This window comes from Dama dama, chromosome 4 (assembly GCF_033118175.1).
Source record: "Dama dama isolate Ldn47 chromosome 4, ASM3311817v1, whole genome shotgun sequence".
NCBI classification, from domain to species: Eukaryota; Metazoa; Chordata; class Mammalia; order Artiodactyla; family Cervidae; genus Dama; species Dama dama.
In genome coordinates this window covers 51,483,092-51,505,987 of record NC_083684.1, presented here as the reverse complement: position 1 = coordinate 51,505,987, position 22,896 = coordinate 51,483,092, and the positions used below count along the sequence as shown (strand labels likewise).

At 50.5% G+C, this 22,896-nt stretch overlaps 3 protein-coding genes across 5 annotated transcripts; 1 reads left to right on the top strand and 2 right to left on the bottom strand.

Moving 5' to 3' along the window:
• Positions 1-7,132: 7,132 nt before the first annotated feature.
• TBCB (tubulin folding cofactor B) lies at positions 7,133-15,688 on the bottom strand. Its single transcript, XM_061139102.1, has 6 exons — positions 15,496-15,688; positions 14,952-15,095; positions 11,429-11,525; positions 10,560-10,751; positions 7,564-7,636; positions 7,133-7,406 (listed from the first exon to the last, which is right to left on the bottom strand). Exons 1-6 carry the CDS (start codon positions 15,607-15,609, stop codon positions 7,292-7,294), a joined length of 735 nt encoding a protein of 244 aa, XP_060995085.1. The 5' UTR covers positions 15,610-15,688; the 3' UTR covers positions 7,133-7,291.
• A 132-nt stretch (positions 15,689-15,820) lies between these two features.
• Positions 15,821-18,267, top strand: POLR2I (RNA polymerase II subunit I). 3 transcript variants are annotated; one of them, XM_061139105.1, is made up of 7 exons: positions 15,821-16,353; positions 16,437-16,491; positions 16,782-16,855; positions 16,942-17,016; positions 17,124-17,175; positions 17,410-17,508; positions 18,048-18,267. In XM_061139105.1, the coding sequence occupies exons 1-6, from the start codon at positions 16,295-16,297 to the stop codon at positions 17,470-17,472; spliced, it is 378 nt and encodes a 125-aa protein (XP_060995088.1). In that variant the 5' UTR covers positions 15,821-16,294; the 3' UTR covers positions 17,473-17,508; positions 18,048-18,267. The 3 variants fall into 3 exon arrangements, with proteins under 3 accessions (XP_060995088.1, XP_060995089.1, XP_060995087.1); XM_061139104.1 differs by having other exon boundaries at positions 15,823-16,353; positions 18,051-18,267; XM_061139106.1 differs by lacking the exon at positions 18,048-18,267 and having other exon boundaries at positions 17,410-17,512.
• Positions 17,518-19,485, bottom strand: OVOL3 (ovo like zinc finger 3). Its single transcript, XM_061139103.1, has 4 exons — positions 19,343-19,485; positions 19,204-19,268; positions 18,261-18,462; positions 17,518-17,766 (listed from the first exon to the last, which is right to left on the bottom strand). Exons 1-4 carry the CDS (start codon positions 19,434-19,436, stop codon positions 17,558-17,560), a joined length of 570 nt encoding a protein of 189 aa, XP_060995086.1. The 5' UTR covers positions 19,437-19,485; the 3' UTR covers positions 17,518-17,557.
• Between the last annotated feature and the right edge of the window lie 3,411 nt (positions 19,486-22,896).

The window sequence follows — 22,896 nt, the reverse complement described above, 5'->3', positions numbered from 1 at the left end:
TAACAAAAACCAAGATTTAATAGCCTAAAACAATATTAATTATCTCACATTGTCTATGGGTCAGGAACTCAGGAGTTTTTACTCATACTGGCCTACTCCGGGCCTATGCACAAGGCTGTTAGCAGGAGGCCCATCAGTTCTTGCTGGCTGAGTCCTTGCAGGACTGTTTCTCAACCACAGTTTCTCACATATGGAAAGCTGGGTTCTCTTGGAGCCAGTGAACCCAGAGAGAGAGCAGGATGAAAATACAAAGCCTTTTGTGAATTGATCTCAGCAGTCCCACACAATTTCTTCTGTTATGTTCTTCTGTTCCTTGGAAGGGATGTACTACATCCAGCCCTCACTCAACGGGAGGGTCTTTTGGTTTTTTTTTTAACAAACTACTGAATTAAAAAAAATTATTTATTTATTTGGCTGCCTTGGATCCTAGTTGCTTCATGGAGCATTTTGTGTTGCAGTGTGCAGACACAGGTTGTGGTGCCTGGTTCAGAAGTTTCAGCACCTACTTGTTCTGTGGTGTGCAGAATCCTACTTCCCAGTCAGGGACTGAACTCCGCTCACCTGCACGACAAGGCGGATTCTTTTTTTTTTTTTTTTATCTTTTAGAGTTTTATTAGATTCATGGCAAAATTGAGTGGAAGGCACAGAGATTCTCACACACTGCCTGCCAGCATAGCTTTCCCCTTTATTAACATCCCCCAAAAGAGAGGTGCATTTACTGATGAATCTACAATGACACATCATTATCAGTCAAAGTCCATAGTTTACATTAGGGTTCACTTTTAGTGTTATGCATTCTGTGGGTTTAGACCAATACACAAAGACATACACTGTTCGAGGTGGATTCTTAACCACTGGACCACCAGGGAAGTCCCAATGGGAAAGCTCTTGAGAAATGTGTCAAAAAACTTGTGGACATTTTATCTATTACATATTTATTTATCTGTTATTTATGTTTTCTTTTTTTAAATAAAAAATACATACTCCAAACCCCAGAGACCTGGGGTTTGATCCCTGGGTCAGGAAGATCCCCTGGAGTGGGGGGATGGCAACCCTTTCCAGTATTCTTGCCTGGAGAATTCCATGGACAGAGGAGGCTGGTGGACTACAGTCCATGGGGTCTCAAAGAGTCAGACACAACTGAGTGACTAACACTTCACTTTTTCTCTTTTTTTAACTGAAATACAGTTGATATACAACATTATGTTAGTTTCAAGTGTGTTGTAGACATATTTTAAAATCACAACAGGGATTACAAATTTAACCTCTAATTCTAATTTTAAAGTAGTCAGACACATCAGGTGAATCAGTGAGCAGAGCCTGGTGTAGAACAACAGGTCATGGTGGGAATCCTGGTGCTGAGGGGAACCCAGGCTGTGCTGCTCTGGGAGGTATTGCCCCATCTGGTCCTTGCTCTCCCCTTGCTGCTCTAGGCCACAGTAGTTCCCCAGTCTCCTCTTCAGAGATGCTTCTGGGCTTTTGCCAACAGGAAATGTGGGCAAGAGACCAGAGAGAGCTAGGAACTTTAGCAGCTTCCTGCTGCACTAATTTCCATTTGGTTTACTGGCTCCTGTTTGGCCCCTCAGCTCCTCCATCCACTGTGTAACCACCTTCATGTGTTCATGTCCCTCAGTTTTCATATAGGAGTGGTTTCTGCATCCCAGTTAGGTCCTGGCAGGTACCGCAGATCCAACCCACTCGGCCTAGTAGAGACATGGACTCTGTATTGTTAGATATCCCAGTGTGGCAGAAGCCAGAGACCAGGATTGTCACAGGGAATGTTTGGATATTTCAAATGCTGGGGACACACGGGCATCCTTGAGATCTTTTCAGGGAGTCTTTGAAGTTAAAACTATTTTCATAATACTACTTTTCCTTTTCCACTCATCCTTTCACAAGTGAACAGAGGGGGGTTTCAGAGGTGATATGACAATATTCAGTAGTTCACATGTAGAAGCAGATGTGAGAACCCAGCTATCTTCTCTTAAGCCTAACATGGTCACCTTGCTGAATCTTAGCTCCCTAACCTGGGCCCTATGCTGTGAAAGCTCGGAGGCCTAACCACAGGACAACCAGGGAATTCCCTAAAAAGATTTTGAAAATGTAAGAACATGTCACTCTTCTTGCTAGTTTTTTTCAAGTTATTTTTTTAATAAAAATGTTAACAGTAACATGTTTATTTTGTTTGTTTGTTTTAATTATTTACTTATTTGACTGTGCCACATCTTAGTTGCCCCAAGTGGGACCTTCTCTCTTTGTCGAAGCATGTGGGGAACTAGTTCTCTGACCAGGGATCGAACCTGGGCCCTCTGCATTGAGAGCATGGAGTCTTAGCCACTGGACCACCAGGGAAGCCCCTGGATTATTATTTTTTAAATGAAAGCTTAAAAATTTTAATCTCCAAAAGTGGTAAATATCTAGATATAAGCCACCTAAACAAAAGCTGTCTGAGGTTCTCCACAATTTTTAAGAATGTAAAGTCCTGAAACACAAGTTTGAGAACCCCTGGTCTAAATGTCAGCTGTCATTGCTGTATCAGTGAGTTGAGGTGAAGAGTCGCCTCCTGAGTTTATCAACAAGGAAGGGCTTCAGCAAATAAAAAGTTTAGTTTTTGTGGAGTTGGGAGAGGGTTGCAGGAAGGACCACCTAGACATCTCTTTCCTGAAGTTTGGTTGTGGTTTTATAATAGATAGATCAGGCTGACAACACAAGAATCCAACCTTGGATCTTAATATCACAAAGACAACCTGGTAACATGTACCTCCTGAGGCAAAAACACCACCACCGAGAAAGTATATTTATTGCAAAATTGAAGCTGAAGCTGACCTAGTTTTTGAATCTACCAGTTTGTAGGACACACAGGGATAGAGGACAGCAGCGGGTACAACCAGCCAAATCAGACTGTGGCAAATCACACAGGGAAACTGTTGTAGAGCAGAAGATTTAGAGCATTAACAGCCAAATGCAATGCCTAAACCCTATTTGGATTCTGATTTGAACAAGCCAACAGTAAAAAGTCATTTATGAAACAAATGGGGGCTTTGTTTCATATATAATAACGGTGACTGTATATTAAGTCATACTAAAGAATTACTGCAATTTTGTTTGGTGTGAAGACCTCATAACTTTTAGAGATACATTTTGAATACAGATATACATCTGGATGAGAGGATATGTTGCCTGAGATGTGCTTTAAAATAATGATGGGAGAAATAGGAGGAAGCCAGAAAAACTGAACATGATTGGCCATATATGGACAATTATTGGCTCAGTTGGCAAAGAATCTGCTAGCTATGAAGGAGACCTGGGTTCGATCCCTGGGTCGGGAGGATCCCCTGGAGAAGGAAATGGCAACCCATTCCAGTATTCTGGCCTGGAGAATCCTATGGACAGAGGAGCCGGGCAAGTTACAGTCCATAGGATCGCAAAGAGTCAGACATGACTGTGCGACTTTGACTTTTCACTTTCAGCTTTTTCACTGAAGCTGGGTGACAAGTAAAGGGGGAAAAACATGGTTTTTTCTTTTAAGATGGGTGAGCCTTGACCCAGCTTGAGAGCTAATCAGGAGCCTGGAGAGTGACCGCCTGAGATGCAAGAAAGCGAGCGGCAGGCAAGAACACGCCGGCCACGAAGAGGTCACCTCTTTCTTTTAGTGCAGCCAGAAAGTCAGCTCTGGCGCCCCCGCCAGGACATTGGTTCTTAGTCTCTGATTAAACCGCGGCGGCTTCGATAGGCCTCCGGGGTCTGCTCTGTCCAGTCCTCCACTAGGGAGCCAAATCCTTTCACCCCAGAATTCCCCGCGCCGCAGGAAGGGAGCAAGACCTTCGCTTCCAGACTCGCACAAGGTTAGACAGAGGGTGTCGCTTGGTTTTCTGGGAAACTCAGTTCGTGTGGCCGACTGCGAGACACCGCCCCGCGAAAGCGAGCCTAAGCCTGCCACAGTGCTCCGCGCGCACGGTGCGCAGAGCCGTGCGTTGCTGCCCCCACGCGGCGACTGAGAGGTCATTGCCCGCATCTGGGACCGTGCAGAGGCTAGGGGTGCTGAAGCTTCAGGGACTTTGGGGAGGCCGGTGCCAGCCTGGAAAACCCTTTAGGAGAGAGTGGCCCCAGACTTGGCCCAGAAAAGATGGCATGGGAAGAGGAAAACGAAGAAACTGGAGCCAGGACCCGCTATGAGGATTAAATGAAGCCAGCATTGGAACTGTTGACCGTATACAGGCATTTTTATTCCTATGGCTTATAAACAGCACTTACCTGCGTACCTGGCTCTGAATTCAAGTGCTTTAGATGTATTAGATCATTTAATGCTCATAAAATCGTTTGGGGTGGGTACTATTATTGGCCCCAATTAATAGAAATGAGGCTGAAACCCAGGGAGAAGGACTTGTTCGGTACCCCAGCTGGTGAGGGACAGAGCTGGGGTTTGAACCTAGGCTGTTTGGCTCTTTCTCATTAAGTTACACTACCTCTTAACCTATTGAATTATCCCAAGTTTGTAACTGGTACACGAATGAATTCAAGTGAGCCATTAGCATGTTGAGTTAGTGATTTATCACAGTTCTAGGAACCAGGGAAAAGGTTACATTCACCCTAACTTTGTGTTTAGTACTGGGACAAGTTTCTGGTCAGCATGAATCACCGAAAGGATTACTTCAGGCCCACAAAACTAGTCCTCTTTTGTTCATGTGGCTGCTATTCAAATATCCTCCATCTCACCCCTTCCCTTATACCAGCACCACCTGGCAGATTTAGTGATTTTATTCTCCCTTCCCCTAAGGTCAGTAAAACTTTTCATACGAAATATCAGTCAAAAAAATAAAGAGAAAATACTTGGTAATTATATGTTTGTCTGCCTTCAACTCCCAGGCCTGTATGGTATTCATGAGCCTGTAACCAGCATCAAGCCTGACACCATGGGGGTGGGGAGGGCTCCAAAACTGTGCAGAAAGAGTGCTGGACATCCACTGTCTTCCACCTGCATTTATCTGAGGATTAAGGGGAGGGTGGTGGATGGTACAGGTCAGGCATGAGCAGTTGCGGATTTAATGGGTCTGGTGGATCTCACAGCCCTTTCCTGCTGCTTCCCCTGAGATTGTGGATCTAGTAACCCTGTAAAGGGTGGTCATTGCTGGACCAACATTCACAGTCGGTTTTCATAGTTAGCGGCTGGGAGGGAGCTGCTCAGCCCAGGAGTATGTTCCAAAGCCCACTCTGCATCAGAGTGGCTGCATGACTGACAAGTTCTCACCGATAGAAGCAGAAACGGAACACGTAGATTTTTAAAGAAAATGATGAAACGTCCCCTATTTGCCATCTGGAAGCTGGTAATTCCAAACACAAGAAAATGATGGAGCCCCAATATGGAGTCTGGGTGTGTGAATCATGGAGACTGCTGCCAATTAACCAGAACCTCTGCACTGGACTGTGTGTAGGGGGATATTGGTTACAGCAGCTGGTATTGCCTTAACACATTGACCACTGTCCCCCTTCCTTTCTGGCCCCCCTTAAAGCTTAAGCACTTATTCTGTAACATGTGTCTCCCCAATCCCTAACTGTGGTTGACTTTCACACAGACGTGTTGGTCACACAGTCATGTCCGACTCTTTGAGACCCCGTGGACTGTAGCCCACCAGGCTCCTCTCTCCATGGAATTCTCCAGGCAAGAATGCTGGAGTGAGTTGCCATTCCCTTCTCCAGGGGACCTTCCCAACCCAGGGATTAAGCCCAGGTCTCCTGCATTGCAGGCAGCTTCTTTACCGTCTGAGTCACCAAGGAAGCCCATAGCAAGTGTTTCCTATTTAGAAATCACCAGCATGATCCCTTCCATTGTCCTCTGATGGGGACAGCTTCTTCCATGCTGACAGCTGGAAGCCAGTAAAGCACACCCTGGAAGTTTGTGCTGAGATCTTCCACTGCAGTTGGACAGATCCTCATATTCGCTGATGCTGTGACCTGTGCTTGGAGCTCAAAGGTGATTTTGGGCGATCAGTGTGTCCAGGAAAGCAAAAGCACGTGATCTTCCTGTCCCTGTTCTTTAGCCTCATCACATGGAGGTGCATAGTGGGCCTGATTTTAAAGTGAGCCTTGGGTCTTCAAATGCCAACCCACTAGCTAATTCTGCTGAACTCTGGCTGAACTTTGGTAGTTTTTGTTTGAGAATTTGGGGACACCCCCCAATGCTCCTTGTTCTGACAACTCCCTCATGTAGGAGGGACCTAAGCCGTGGGGTCCTTTTCTAAAGTAACCAGTTAGGGGACTTCCCTAGTGGTTCAGTGGGTAAGACTCCTCGATTTGAGTGCAGGGGGCCCACGGTCAGGGAACTAGACCTGCATGCTGCAGCTAAGAGTCTGCATACTGCAATGAAGATCCTGGGAGCTGCAACTAAGACCCAATGCAGCCAAAACAAACAAATAAAAATAAAAAATAGCCAGTTTTGTTTCATAGATTGACAACTTCATTGATTTGCATGTGTGCGCGTGTGTGTGTAGGTGTACATCTACCCCACACAGGTGTTTGATGTCAATCTCTGAGTGTATCCTGTGTGCATCACTCTCCTATGTGGAGGAGAGAATCTTTGTGCACTGACTCTATTTCTCTACCTATGATCTGTAGTGTCTGTGTTCTGTGTGTGCCTCCCGAAGTCAGTCCAGATGTGTGAGTGTTCTGAGTATCTGAGTGAGCCTGTGTACATTACAGTAGGCATTGGAGAATTTATCTATCACGTTGGAGGTACATGTGAGCACCTTCCTCCAGGACCCCTTCAGCCCCTAAGCATTTCAACCTCATTCTCCTTACTGTGGTTGCTCCTACCACTGCCAACTTCTTCTCCAGAAGTTACAATTAACCGCAACAATTATTATAGTCAAATATTATATATATATATAACATTATATATATATTATAGTCAAATATTATAGTCAGGAATCCCTTCAAGGAGCTAATGAGGGATTACTGCACATGTAGCAGAAACAGAGTGGATCAGGCTTCCTAGAATGCATGGGCTGCATGCACTCGTCACATACCTAAAGCCTCACCATGCCCAACTTGGATTTTGCCCAGCATCCTGTTTCACCCTCACCCATCCAGCTGTCTACAGCTCCTCCTATAATCACTGAGTCTTCCAAACACTTCCTAGGTTTCCAGCAAATTTAATACATGTGTCTCAAAAGTCAATGGCGAGGGTAGTCAATAAAATAAAAACAGGCTCACAGGGAGAGGGCCATGGGCACACACAGGGAAGGGCAATGAGTAGGCGAGCTAGCTGGAGCAGGCGGCTGCCGTTCCTTGGCCATCACATCTCATCCAAACCGTAGTCCTCTTCAGGGAAGTCCCCCACTGTCACGACTGATGGCTTGACGAAGGCGCCGTACTTGGCCTGGCATTCAAAGTAGCGTTTCCCATTCACGCTGCAGGACATGATGCGGGAGGCAGTGTCAGAGGGCTCCCACTCCAGATGCTAGTGTGGGTGGGCTCCCCCAGTAGTACCCGCATGCACTTACACATAAACACACACATGTGTGTGTACCCGTGCACACACACAGACACTAGAGTGAGGATCTTTACCTGCCATCATTTTTCCCTAGTGGTTCATCATAGCGGACGCCGATCCAGTGGCCAGGTTTGAAATCTGTCAGTCCTGCCCAGGGGAAAAATCCCTGTGAAGCCTCCCTTCGCAGCGCACCCCAGATTTGTGCCTGCCCACTGACTGTAAAGCCTGTCCAGGCAAAAACTACTCCTTGCTACCACCTAGGACAACCACCATCTCCAGCCCACTCTTAATATGGTAGTCCCTTCACTGGTCTCCCTGTTCCTACCTCTGACCCCTTGTTCACTCAACAGCCACAGTCATAGGGGGCTTTGTAAAAATCAAAGGGAAGCAGCACCACTGGGGTTCTCAGTCCCTCAGTTGTGTCCGACTCTTTGCAACCCTATGAACTATAGCCCGCCAGGCTCCTCTGTCCATGGAATTATCCTGACCTTGCCCCAAATTCCTCAAAGGCTGCCTATCCCACTCAGCATAAAATCCACAATGTTTATGGCCAAATGATTTCTGACAAGGGAGCCAAGACAGTTTCATGAGGAAGGAATAGACTTTTCATCAAATCATATTGGGACGACTATATATCCACATGTAAGAGAATGAAATCAGACTCCCACCTCACACCATAAACAAAAATTAATTCAAAATGGGTCAAAGACCTAATGTAAGTTATAACACTAGAAACCCTTAGAGGAAAATACAGGAGTAACTCTTTGTGGCCTTGTCTAAGGCACTGGTTTCTTAGATATAATACCCTATACACAAGCCAAAAATAAAAATTAAAAAAAAAATTGGAGTTTATAAAATTAAAAATGTTTGTGCTTCAAAAGCCACTATCAAGAAAGTAAAAAGGGACTTCCCTGGTGGCCCAGTGGTTAAGAATCCACCTTGCAATGCAGAGACACGGCTTTAATCCCTGGTCAGAGGACTTAGATCCCACATGCTGCAGAGCAACCGGGCCTGCACGCTGCAACTACAGAAGCCTGTGCACCACAACGAGAGTTCGTGCACAGTGAAAGACCCTGCATGCCACAACTAAGACCTCATGCAGCCAAATAAACAAATACTAAAAAAAACAACCAACCTACAGAATGGGAGATATACATTTGTAAATCATGTATCTGATAAGGGAATTGTACCTAACATATACAAAGAACAACTTGTTATGGGCTTTATTGTGTTCCACCAAGTTTAAATGTTGAAGCCCTAATCCCTTCTAGTTCAGAATGTGACTGTGTTGGAGACAGGGCCTTTAAAGAGATAATTAAGTTAAAAGGAAGCCATTAGGGTGGGATCTAATCCAGGCTGACTGACATCCTCATAAAGATTACCTGGATAAAGACTCCAGGGATGTGCCTACACACAGAGGAAAGAGCATGTGAGGACAAAGGGTGGGGGGGCGGGGGGCGTCTATAAGCCAGAGAGAGGCCTAAGAAGAAATCAAATCTGCCAAGGCGTTAATCTAAGGCTCCCGCTTCCAGAACTGTGAGAAACAAGTTTCTGTTGTTTAAGCCACCCAGGGTGTGTGGTACTTTGATATGGGAGCCCTAACATACCACTCAAAAACCAAAACGACAAACAACCCAACTAAAAAACGGGCAAAAGAGCCGAATAATCAGTCTCTCTAAAGAAGACATACACAAAGCATTAAGTACCTGAAGAGGCTCAATAGCATTAGCCATGCAGAAATGTAAATCAAAACCATAATGCTGGAACTTCTCTGTGTTCTCTGGTGGTCCAGAGGCTAAGTCTCCACACACCCAATGCAGTGGGCCCAGGTTCGATTCCTGGTCAGGGAACTAGATCCCACATCATGGGATCTTCATGGGGGGTCTTCCCACTAAGCCCCACCACAGATGAATATTAAAAAAATACAACGCTGCTACATGCTACAACATGGATGATCCTTGAAATTATGTTTCTAGTAAAAGAAGCCAGTCGCAAAGACCATATATTATATGATTCCATTTATATGAAACCAGCAGAATAGGCAAATCTATAGAGACAGAACATGGATTAGTGGCCACTGATGTGGACTAGGGGAGCTGGGGTTTCATAAATGGGGAATAGCTGCTAATGGTTATAGCATTTCTTTTGGGGGTGATGAAAATGTAAAACTGACTGTGGTGTGGTTGCACAATTCCGTGACCACACTAAAAAATAATGAATGGTACTTTCTTTTCATTTTTATTTTCTCTTAGCCATGCTGCTTGGTTTGCGTGATCTTAGTTCTCTGACCAGGGAGTGAACCTGTGCCCCCTGTAGAAGTCCTAAACACTGGACTGCCAAGGAATTCCTGAATGGTACTCTAAGTGAATTTTATATGGTATATAAATTATAGCTCAATAAAGCTGTTATAAAAGCTGTTATAAAAACAAACATAACCCACACTGCTCTCTCCTGTCCCTGAGGCCTAGCACAGTCCAGCCTTGCCCATGCCCCGGGTCTCAACTCTCATCTTTCCCCTCTGTTACTCCCCACTGGCCATGCTGACTTCCTTTCCCTGCCTCAAACAAGTCAAGCTTGTTCCTGCTCACAGACCAAGCCCTTTCATGGCCTTTGCGCTCGCTACTCCCCTGGCTCCCTCTTCCCCCTTTCCACCTTCACTCATCCCTTTCCTTCAGATAGCCCTTCCCTCAGGAAGCCTTCCTAGGTTACTCTCAAGGGTCTGGTACTTCCTCGCAGCTCACACAGCCCCCTCAGTTTCCCTCATCTCTGCTCTGATCACTTCAGCCTGAGCTTCCCCCATCACAGCCCTAATAATTCTGCTTGTTTCCCCATCTCAGCTCTGATCACTGCACCCCAGGCTTTCACCTTAGAATTGATCCCTCTGGCCTCTGCTTTCTCTGTTACATCCCAGGTCATATGGCCTCTGCTTCCCACTTCCCTGCTGTGAACATACTAGGCTGTCAGCCACCCCTGGAGACATCTCGCCTCTTGGACTGAGATCCCCTTGAAGGCTAAGTCCCCAGCACTGCCCACCACAGGGCAGGGCATGAGGCCTCTGTGGGCCACGTACCTACATACATGACGGTGCCCCTGCGAGGGGGCTGCCCAGGTGCCCGCACCTCACAGCGGCTGCCCACAGGGATGGTGCTGGCCTGGGCCTCCTCCTCAATAAGGCGCTGGGAGTTCTCGGCCTCTTGCTGGGCCCGCTCTTCTTCATTGAATCGACCTAGCTTGTTGCGTTTCAGGAAGGAGCGGATTGAGTCTGTGGGTGGAGTGGGTGGCGGGGGGTCAGACATGAGAGACCTGGGAGACCTCTGGCCTGAGGAGATAACCTGCCATCCCCACAGGGCCAACATCCAGAGACAAACTCTCCCGTTCTGGGTGTTGAAGGGCAGTCATCAAGTTCCCCCAGGTCTCCCACCAGAGCCCTGACCTCTCCACAGATCCCCTGTGCTTCCCCATAATCTTGAAAATAAATAGGTGCTTGCCTACAGTCTTTCACGTTACCCCATCTTCCCTGGCCCTTCAAATTCACTTACCTCCATCCGACCCCGGAAACCTTCCTCATCCCTCCCCCCACATTCTGATCTGTCACCACACTGGTCTCCACACTGTTCTGTCTGGCCCACATATTCTACCATACTCGGCCCTCCACACTGTGCCCCTGACCAGGCCCTCACACCCTGAACCTTTCCCATGGCCCTGTTCGTTTGCCCACACTCCCCACACCTCCCAGCTTCCATTCATACCTCATGCCTGTCCACCCTGACTGCTCTCCTACGACCCATCTGTCCCCACGCCAGCCTTACCCCACCCCACACACCGCCAACTTCCCCTCAGTGTCCCTGTCTGTCCTGTGTACCCCTGCACACACCTCTGTTTGCCCCCACACTTCCTCTAGCCCCCATAGGCCCCCATCCATCGCTGGGCATCCCGTACTTTGCCTCTGTTCATAGGCTTCTTGTGAGATCTCGTATTTCTCCACCTTGGACAAGTCCTCATACTCCCCAAGGCGGGCACCGCTGTGGTCAATGACCTGGAATGAGGCAAGCGAGGTCAGTGGGCAAAGAGACCTAGGATGCTGTGGGGTGAGTGTGGCTGCACATTCTTCAGATTTAAGTCTCTCCTGCCTCCAAAAAACGACATTCTCCTACCTTCACCTTTATCCCTGCTTTCTGTCCTCCCCGGGGCCCAGCCGAAGGGGTGACAGCTGGTGTCTACAATAGGTGTCTCCCCCTCTGTGCTCCATCTGAGGCCCTGGAGGCTGCATCTGCCTCCCATCTACCCCATACGCCAGCATCCACATGACTGATGGCCCCAGGCCACTGGAGCCCAAGGGCAGGCCTCAGGGCAGTGTGAGCGCTCAGGGAGCTCACCCTCTGGGTAGCGTGTCTGTCCTCTCTGGACCCTGGGACCCTCCTACGCTGACCCCAGCTTCCATGTCTTGGAACATCTCTTCCTGTACTGCCCCTGACATCCATTCACTTGCTCCTCCAGGGTGCCCTGCTGGGCCCTGTGCTGGGTACTAGTGCTGAGTCGCTTCAGCCGTGTCTAACTCTTTGCAACCCCATGGACTGCAGCCTGCCAGGCTCCTCTGTCCATGGGCCTCTCCAGGCAAGAATACTGGAGTCGTTGCCACTAGGGTGGTTGCCCTTCTCCAGAGGATCTTCCTGACCCAGGGATTGAACCCATGTCTCTTATGTCTCCTCATTGGCAGGCGGGATCTTTACCACTAGCACCACCTGAGAAGCCTGTGCTGGGTACCAGGGCCACAGTGCAAAATCAGATCAATCTCTGTCCTCAAGAAGTGACCATTCTGGCGGGTGGGAGGGGTCAAAAAAAAAAAAAAGAAAAGAAGTGATCATTCTGTTGGGAGGTAAACTGGAAACAATCGCACAGAGATGTATATTAAACATCAGACAACGACAAGGTTCTATGCAGACAAATACAACTTGAAGAGGCTTCTGATAGGAAGGGATGTCTGAGACAAGGCCAGGAGGAACAATGGGCACAAAGCCCCAGCTGTATAAATGTCTTTAGCTCCTTTGAGGAACAGCAGGGCCAGCAAGGTAGGAGTGGAATGAGCCAGAGGGAAAGTGGGAGACACAAAAGACCATTGAGGATTTTGGCTTTTACCCACAACGAGATGCAGCTAGGGAAGGGCTCCACTAGGAGGGCTCTGATCTGACTCAGGGGCTCACAGGCTCCCTCAGCTGAGTGTGGGAAGCAGATGGAGAGGCACTGGGATGGGGGCAGGGAGAGGATGTGATGGCCCTGCGTGGGGTGGGGTGGGGGGTTGTGTGGAAGGGAAGGATGGAGGTGGGGCTAGTATGGGGGCATGCGGGAGCAGAGTTTAGACTCTGGATAGATTTTGTGGGTGGAACCAACAGGGTCTGCAAAGAGATTAGATGTGGATGTGGGGGAAAGACAGAGGTCAGGAACACCCTAAAATGTTCGGCTGGAGTCACTGGGCAAAATAGAAATGGCCCTTATCTCTGGCCAAGGATCACTAAGAATGTCTACTTTCTACTTTTGTAAGTTTGAGATTGCTGTTGTTCACTGCTGTAAGAAATAGGGGTGATATTTAGAAACAGAAAAAGAATTTTAGAAAAAATACAGGGGAGGCACGTGGGAGGGGGATTCAGGATAAGGGGGACACATGTATACCTGTGGCCTATTCATGCTAATGTATGGCAAAAACCATCACAATATTGTAAAGTAATTATTCTCCAATTAAAATAAATTAACCAATTAAAAAAAATACAAATTCTCCAGAGGCTCCACCTCTAGGAAACTTTCCTTGTGTGGTCACGTCAGTCAGCAGCCAGCCTGTACCTGAATCCATGTGTAAAACCCTCCTGTTGGAGATGCCACTGCCCTGCGTGATTCATCCAGCATCCCTAGGGTGAGACTGCCTAGGTCAGCCCAGTCAGTTCAAGGGCCTGTGAGTTCTAGTTCACAGTTCTTGGAGCCCAACACAGTCCTGACCGACTCCCACTATGGTCCAGGACCCATCACTTCAACTGGGTCCTGGACCCAACTATGGAAGCAGCCTCCTCCTTGGTCTCCCTACTTCTCTGTCCTCCAGTCATTTCCCCACAGGCAGTCAGAGTGTACCTGTTAACACCTGACTCACACCAGGACCCTCCCAGCTCAAGTACTCCCCTGGCTGCCACTTCCCTCCACAACAGAAGAGGTCACTCTTCAGCCCCATACCCACTCTGCTCCCTCCCCCTCAGAGTGCACATGCTGTGCCCTCCTCCTGGAGCATGCTTTTCCCTTCTTTAGTTAATTCTTCCTATTCTTCAGGTCTCTGCTCAGGCAGGACCTCCTCCAGGAAGTCCTCCTGGATCTTACTGATGGGTCAGGCTCCACAGTATATGATCTTCCAGCTCTGTGATGTCCTCCTGTATGGCCCTCATCTCACTAACCCTTCACATTTGTTTCTGTGAATGTTTAGCTAACAACTACCTCACATACTGGACAAAGCTAAAACAGAGACCTTCTCAAACTTGATTCACGGCTATACCCCTGGCACATCATGTAAGCTCAATGAATAGTTATGAATAAATGAAAGAGATAATCTACCCATGTTCCTCCTTAGGAAAGTCAATTCCATCCTGAAGCTAAGTTTTCTCTTTTGCACAATAGTGTTAATTATACCATTTTCCAAGTCTTATTTTCTGGATTCAATTCATCATTCAACAATGAATCACTGAGCATCCTCTGTGTGCCAGGCTCTGTTCCAGGTACTGAAGAAAACTCCACAGTATGTCACAGGGTGATTAGTAAGAAGAAGGAAAATAAAATAAAGTGGGAAAGGGAGGAGGTTTAAATTTTATACTGAAGGCCATGAAGTCCTCACACCCAGTGACATTTATGTAAAGACTGGAAGGAAGAAGCAAGCCATGGAGGCATAGAAAAAAGAACCATTCAGGCACAGGGACTAGCATCTGCAAAGCTCACCCAGGATGCTGGCTCGTCTGTTTTTTGTGGGAGATAACGAGAACAGAGAGGACGATGTGAGCTGATGCATGCAGAGGTCCTCTGTGTTCTGGCATCTCCTGATACATGAGCCTCTTCGCTCACCCTGACCCATCTGACCCTCTGTTCCCTCTACCTGGCGTGTCCCTCCCTTCTCTTCCCTTAGGAGGCCCTTTCCTCACCCTTCAGATTTCAACTCAGGCAACCCACCCTTAAAAAAAAAAAAGAATCCCCTTCATATACCCCTGGGTGGGGTCAGGCACCTCTGCTGAATGCCTCCAGTCCCCTAGGCTTTTCTCAGCCCAGTCCAGATCGCTGAGTGCCAATGTCTGGGGATGGGTCCGTCTCTCTCCCTGCTGGACTGGGAACTTCATGAGGTTAGGGGCTACCTTGGTTATCACATAGCGCAAAGTACAGCAAACATGTGTTGAATAAATAAATGAATGGAAGGGAGGGATCCTAGCTAGGGAGGCCTCACATGGATGCGACAGCCGTCGTCTACGGGGTAGGAGCCCAGCAGCGCATCATCCTGATCCAGCTTGCAGTAGAACTTGTCGTCAGGTCCATACAGATCCAATTCCATGCAAGAAGCAGGGCTGCCCACAATAAGCTGTAGTTTACACTGTGAGGATACAAGAGGGGGGAGGCGGGGAAGAGGTGGAAGACTGTCAGTGGCCCCACCCTCTGCCCTGAGGCTCCGTCCTTTGTATCAATAACCACCATCCCTTCCCAGTTCCTCCAAGGGACCTACCTTTTGGGACCCACCAGGTATTCCTGGCCCCGCCCCGTTCGGGTCTTGCCCCCAACTCCCTGCAACCTCCGATTTTCCCTGGCCCCGCACCCATTCTCTGGAACCTAAAGTTCTATCTGGCCCCGCCCCGCTGAGGTCTCGTCCCCAACCTCTGCAACCTGGGTTCATTTCTGGCCCCTTTCCTGCGTTGTGGAAGACCCTCCATTTCTTCTTGGTCCCGCCCCCTCAAACCTACGCCCCGCCTCTCCGGACCCCGCCCCCATGGCCACACCTTGAACTCAGCTACGGTGAGGCTGCGACTGTACCGCTTTTGGGAGCGAAAGCTGTTGAGAGAGCTGCTGATGAACACGTTCACTGTGGGCGCCGACAACCCCGTCACCTCCATCTCGCCGCGCCCTGTGGCGGCCCGCAGCCCGGTCAGCCGCCTCACACCGGCTCCTCAGGCGCCACCGCTTCTGGGATATCAGCCCCGCCCCTGCTCCCGGACCTGGCCAATCCCCGCCCTCGCGTCAGGAGAGTCCACCAATCGCCGCGTCTCTTCGCCGTCGGCCGGAAGAGGGCTCTCGGGTAGGCTTGAGTAGGCCCAGCCAGTCCTGAGAGGCCTTGCACGGCCTTTCATGGTGCACAGTTCCTCCAATAGCGGCACGGGAAACGGCCTGGCGGGCGAAGGCTGAAGCCGAGAGGAAGAACTGGCAAAAGCTAGCCCAGTCCGCGAAGGGTAAACTCGCGCATGTGCACTGGCCTTCAGCCTGCAAAGAGCTGGGGCGCCTTCATTAATGCTAAGCTCTTCGCGCGTTACGTGACGCATCGTTTTGCTGGCTCTCGTACTACACTATTGTGTGAAATAGGGAAGCACGGCCCAGAAATTGGAAGCAATTATTCTGAGGTATCAAGAGACTGAAGCAAGTAATTAATCAAACCTCAGGGCAGACGGGAGAGCACAAAGCCGCCGGGCACCAGTACACGTGCCCGGCTCCGCCCTTAGTTTGGCGAAGCTAGGAGTTCTGACCCTTCCTGCGACCTGTCGCACGGCGGAGCAAGCGCGGAAGCTGGACCGGCAGTGAGTCGCTATGGAACCCGACGGGACCTACGAGCCCGGCTTCGTGGGTATTCGATTCTGCCAGGAATGGTGAGGCCCGGCTAGCAGTGTGGAAGGGCAGCAAGTAATGGCCCCAGTACTGACCTCTGATTTCCCTCTTCCCCTCTTCACAGTAATAACATGCTTTACCCCAAGGAGGACAAGGAGAACCGCATTCTGCTCTACGCGGTGAGCGCGAGCCCGCAGCATATTCTGAGACCGGCCCCCTGGTACCCAACATGGCCCCGCCCTACTCCCGGTGCCGCCCCGACCCCTCCTGGTCTAAACTCCAGACTGTCCCCCAAATGAACTAGACTTTGTTTTGCCCATCCTCGAGGTAATCCTGGATTACACCCCATGACCCCAGTTCCGAGATTCCGTCTCCTAGTCATGCTCTCTGGGGAAGACCCTGCCCTTCCTTCCACTCCCTTCGGGTATCACCCCTTGACCCCCTTCCCGCCGCACACTCCCTCTCGCAGTGCCGGAACTGTGATTACCAGCAGGAAGCCGACAACAGCTGCATCTACGTCAACAAAATCACGCACGAAGTGGAGTGAGTGGCAGGACCGGAGCTCGGGGACGGGTTTGTTGGCTTGGGAGGTCCGACCAAGCATAATTATTCACCCTCTATTCCCTTAGCGAGCTGACCCAGATCATCGCTGACGTGTCCCAGGACCCCACGTTGCCGCGAACCGAAGACCACCCGTGCCAAAAGTGAGTGCGCAGCTGGTATTGGGGAGGGGAGGTGGCTGGCTTATCCTCACCAGACCGAGAAGCGGTGAGGGTAGGGTATGGCAGGCTCTGAGTGACTGTTCCCTCAGGTGCGGCCACAAGGAGGCGGTGTTCTTCCAGTCACACAGTGCTCGGGCCGAGGTGAGTGGCGCGAGCAAAACTTTCTGGGTGATCTTGGTCTGGTCCTTCCCGGGGGGTGGGGATACCTGTATTGGGGAAGACCCTGCCCTTCCGGGTTTCCTGAGATGGACCTTTAGCAGTGGGGAAAGCCCTCTATAGTTTGTTCTTTTGGGGTGAGGCTTCTCTGAATGGAGTTTGCGTGTTGTACCCCGCTGTGGGTCGAGAGCCTTCCTAACCATGTATCTTTTCTGCCAGGATGCCATGCGCCTTTACTACGTGTGCACAGCCCCGCATTGCGGCCATCGTTGGACCGAGTGACCCTTTCTCTCCCTTGTGTAATAAATGCTGTGTTCTGTGAGTGCCTTTTGTTTATTTCCTTCTCATGGGTTGCCGGGTACACAGTCTAGGCAGTGCGGTGGAGAGCGCGGTGCCGCGCGAAGGCGTCGGGCTGCGAGCTGGTGAAGCCGCAGTCCTCGCACACGTGCAGCTTTTCACGGCGCTCGCGGTAAGCGTAGCTGGCCGGCTGCCCGTGCACCTTGGCGAGGTGTGCTTCAAGTGAGCAGCGCTGCGTAAATGCTTTTCCACAAGCTCCACAGCGGAACGGCCGGATCCCTGTGCAGGTGGGCCAGAGGGAGGGCAATGGTCCTCATACCAGAGCCTCCCCACCCTCACTCAACCTCCGTGAGCCTCCCCTCCACACACACACACACATTCTTGCCCCAAATTCACCAGACCTTGGCCTGCATCTCATCATCTGCTCCCTCTCCACCCAGTGCAAACATGGACCAGACACCTGTGTTCCTACCCTCCTCACTATGATGTTCCCTTTTGCACCCTGCAATCTGGGACCTGAATCCTGTAATCAGTATCTGTTTTCTCTCCATATCTTTCAGCAGGCCCCCACCTTGGCACTGCCTGACAACTACTGGCTGGGAGCTGAGGTGCGTGGTGCTCCTAGCCCGCTGAGGCCTGAGTCCTGCCCCACAAACACAAGCACCACTTGTGCACCGAACTCAGGTGCTTGGAGTCTCTTGAGTCCCCTGCACCTCCCACCATTTCCTCCCATCTCCCGCCAGCAGCTCCTCCCAGTCCCTGCCACAGCTCACCTGTGTGTGTCCTCATGTGGCGCTTGAGGTCGAAGGCGTCATGGAAGCCCTTGCCACAGCAGTGGCATACGTGGCGGCGAGCAGGGCTGTGGCACTTGAGGTGCCGGGTTAGCATGCGCTGCAACGGGAAGGCCTTGGGGCACAGCGGGCAGCCAAGGGTCCCAGCGCTACTAGGGGTGGCGGTCAGAGTGCCCTGGGAGGTCTGTGGGAGGGACAGGAGGGTTAGGACCCCAACTCCCCTCCCCTGGATGGAATCAAGTGCCTAGAACCGGGAACCATGGAGGTCTGGTAAGGCTGGAGACTGCAGTTTGTGTGAGCAAATCCCATCCCACAAAGCCTTTCCTGGTCACCCGGCCCCCATCTCCCTTCCTTTGTTTTATATTTTTCCATAGTACATACCATCTTCCAACATATTTTTTCGTCTAATTTTATTATCTATACCTGCAAGCCCCACCAGATGATAAGCTTCAGGAAGGAATGAGTTTTTGTCTTACTCTTAAACACCCATAGCCTAGAACAGTCCTGGCTTCCAGTAAAAATTGAAATAAAACTCCAGCACATTCACATCCCGCCTAGGGCTTTCCTTCTTCCAGTGTACTCACGGCTGAGTATCTCTTCTGAGAGGCCCCAAGCTCCTCCCCCACCCCCCATCCTGCTCCTGTCACCTTGTCCAACTCTCTGACATAGATCACCATCCATTTTATGGGCTTGAATCTGTTCTGCCCCACTGGGCACAGAAGCCCTGGGAAAACAGTGCTTAGGAGGAGGCCTAACAGTGAGCCCGCTACTCAGAAAGGAAAGGCATTCCCAGCAGAGAGGGCAGTGGGTGGGCAGGTCCTGAGGCTGGAGGGGTCTGTGGGAGTAAGGGGCAGTCAGGGTCTCTCGAGGCTGAGAGTGGGCAGGGGTGAAACAGCAGGGTCTTGGGTGCCTGCCACAGACTCACCGCTGCCCAAGAGTCCCCAAGGCCGGAAGTCTGGTGTGCCGGCGGCCCGCCCAGGTTGCTGCAGTCTGAGGAGAGAAACCAGGTGGTCATGCTTTACGTCTCCTCTGCCCCTCACCTCCAGGCCCAGGGAGGGGCCCACCTGGGATATAGGTGTCTCCCCGGAGCTGGTCAGGCAGGTGGTTCCAGTTGGGTGGCTGTGGATGCCGACTCCTGACCAGAAAGGCACGGGGCATCACCTCTGGGAATGGGGCAATAGCTCCACACACGCGGCTGCTTCCTCCACCTGCTGTCAGACCTCAGGTTCAGGATGACTCTCCCAGATGGGAAGGGAGGGGGAAGCCCCAGAGAAGCCTTGTTCCCGCCATGCAAATTTCCTGACAGGCTCTGGGGGCAGACTTAGCCAGCTCTGGTTACCTCTGCCTCGGGGCCTGCCATTCCTCCTGCTTCTCCTCTGCCAGGTTTCCCAGGGCCCTCTCCAGCCTCCAGGGGAAGACAAGCCCTAAGTCCTCCGAGGAGGTCCAGCAGGGCAAGATGGAACCTAGGTGGCTCTTGCGGGGCGGGGGGGGGGGGGAGAGGAAACAGAGACCCCAGTGAGGCTGAGTGTCTTTCCATAGTACCAGCAGGGCCCAGGACCAGAGGGCCTGTTTGCCAAGCAAATTAGTCACTACCGGACATCCACCAGCCTGCTTGGTTATTCAAATCACAGCAGCTGTATGAGGAATCAGGGGAGGGGGTGACTGTGATTGCTCCAGAGGGTGGAGGGACAGCAGGGTCTACTTAGTAAGATCAAAGTGAGAGTCCATGCTGATCATCGTCAAGAAGAAGCTCTACCTTTCTGATCCTCAGAGGATAAGAGCTGACGGTCAGCCAGAAGCACTGTTCTAGTGTAGGGGACATTACAATACTTGGTTGATTATTAATCCAGGGGCTTCCCAAGTTGTGCTAGTTGTAAAGAACCTGCCTGCCAATTCAGGAGACACAGGAGACTTGGGTTCAATTCCTGAGTCGGGAAGGTCCCCAGGAGAAGGAAATGGCAACCCACTCCAGTATTATTGCCTGGAGAATCCCATGGACAGAGGAGCCTGGCAGGCTACAGTCCATGGGGTCACAAAGAGTTGGACACGACTGAGTGACTGAATGTGCACCTGCACGTGCACACACACATGCAAACACACCAGTCCAGCTCCTAGTAATTGTCTGGGACACCACCCTCCTATTGTTCAGGAACTAAAGGATGGGTCATGTGACACAGCCAGAGGCTTCCAGGACCCTAACCCCAGCACTCTGGCCAGGCTCTGTTCTAGACTGGTCATTGGCTTCTTAGCCAGGGGTTAAGGATTTTGAATATTCCCCTGCAGTTAACTTTTTTTCACTTATTCACCTACATTTTCCTGAGCTCCAACAACAGGCCAGGCCTACCTTAGCACTGAAAAAGAAGACGTAACCTCATGGGGGAGACACCCAGAATGACCAAGGCTATGGAGCACAGGCAGAGGGACCCAGCTTCAGTGGGGAAAAGCCAGGGGGCTCAGGGGACCCAGGAGAGACTCCTGATTCAGTCTAAGGGTTCAGGGATGACTTTCCAGGTGTGAAACTTGATGGAAGAAAAGGTCTCCGATAAACAGGGAGGGCTCTCCAGGCAGAGGAACAATCTGTAAAAGGCTTGATGGTGAAAGAAGCACTATTTATTCATTTCTTCACATTTCTGGGGAGTCAGTCCTGCTAATGCATTTGCAGAAACAAGGGAGTTTAGTGCTAGAAGTCTGCGGGCCCAGAGCTTTGCCATTTTATCTCCACGGAACCTGGGCCAAGCCATGTCTCACTGAGCCTCAGTTTCTCCATCTGGAAGTGGGACTGATGCGTCTTCCTACCACTGTTTTGTGTTGAAAATCCATGTAGATCACCAGGTGGGAATGCTTTGCATAGAATCTGGCATGTTACAGTGATAAATGGGGGTTGTTTGAAAGTCTTTTTTTTTTTTTTGGCCACATAGCAATCATGATGCAGGATCTTAGTTCCCCAACCAGGGATTGAACCTGCCTCCCCTGCAGTGGGAACTCGGGAGTCTTAACCACTGGACCACCAGGGAAGCTCTGTTTCAAAGTCTTGAAGGGTGGGGTGGCTAGGCAAGCATCTGAGTTTCAATCAGCCCGTGAAATGTGATTTTAGGTGTCTCATCTCTCAATTGCTGGACTTTACGCAGTGTGCCTGGCCCAGGTCTGGGGGCCCAGTATCTGCCCAGGACCTGTCGGTTGTGGAGTGCAGGGCCCAGAGGCACTGAAGAACGAGCCAGTGAATGGGTAATGGGAGCCATTTTGTTGTTCTCTGGTGTCTAGTTTTCCATGCCCAACACCAGGTCTCTTGGGATACCTGGTTCCTGAGTTGTTGCTGAAACACATTAGGGAAGAACTCTGGGCCTGGGGCTCTTTACTGCCCCCAGTCCCCTTTCTGTCCTGTGTCCTGGAGGCTGACTGGGGTGGGAAGCATCACCTGCACCCCTGTGCCTGCTGGCTTCCGGTAGGGGTTAGTAATGGGGGGCCCCACAGAAGATGGAGCCCCTCTTGCCACAGTCACAGCTCCCCTCAGGGCAGCGCCCTCTCCTCTGGGTTCCACTTTGCTCCCTATGCCTTCTGGCCTGAGCAGTGAATAGCTCTTCTCCAGTACCATCCTAGGGTACTGTACTGGCCCTGAGGTTCCCCTGTCCACTTCTTTACAAATGACCCCTCTGCTGAACTCTTTGAAATATCCCACATGAGCATGCTTCCTGCTGGGACACTGCTGCATGCACACACATTCACCAGCATTGGTTTCTTTTTTAAAAAAATATTATTTACTTGGCTGTGCTGGGTCTTAGTTGTGGTGCTCTGAATCTTCCAGTTGTGGCATGCAAACTCTTGAGTTGCGGCATGTGGGATCGAACCTTGGGTCCCCCACATTAGCAGTGCAAAGTCTTACCCACTAGACCACCAGGGAAGCTCCAGCAGTGGTTTCTTAACCAGTTGGTTTGTCTAAGAAAGGTCTTGTCCTTCCAGGACTGAAGAGCTCAGCAAAGGTGGAGACTGGCAGACACACTGCCAGCCCACCCTCCTTTTGTGCTGAGAGAACCCAATTTTGTTCAAACAGTAACATGCCCAGGACAGGAGAATGGCTGAATCAAGCAAATTAAAGCCATTTCCATTCCTGTTGCCTGCAACTGCCCTGAAAGGGAAGGGCGTCTAAGAAGGTTTGGCACTTTTCCCCCATGACCTTGGCGGGTGCCCAGCTTCGTGCCTTTGCTCCTAGTTAGGTGAGGGTGTACGCTGGGAACCATGGCAGCTGTTGTTGCCACCATGAGGGCCTAAGCCAGGGAGTGAAACTCCGACTCACAGAGGGTGGAATAGAGCAGTAACAGAATCTAGAGTAACAAATGTCCCTGTAGCTTGGGGCCCCTTAAGCCAGGCATTTGCTTCCTGGAGTTGAAGACCTTAACTATGATACAAGGTGGGAGGAGGGGTAAAATCCACGAGGGACAGAGGCTCAAGGTGGTCCCCTCGGTGTCCAGTCACCTCACAGATTTTACAGCTTTGGCTGAGCCAGGCCAGGGTGGGGAGAGTGGTCTCCAGTCTTCAGGGGTGGCCTGTGAACCCAGGTAGGGAGCCTCCTGACAGAAATGCGGCCCACCTACGTGTCCTGGGCTTCCTGAGGCAGGAAGGA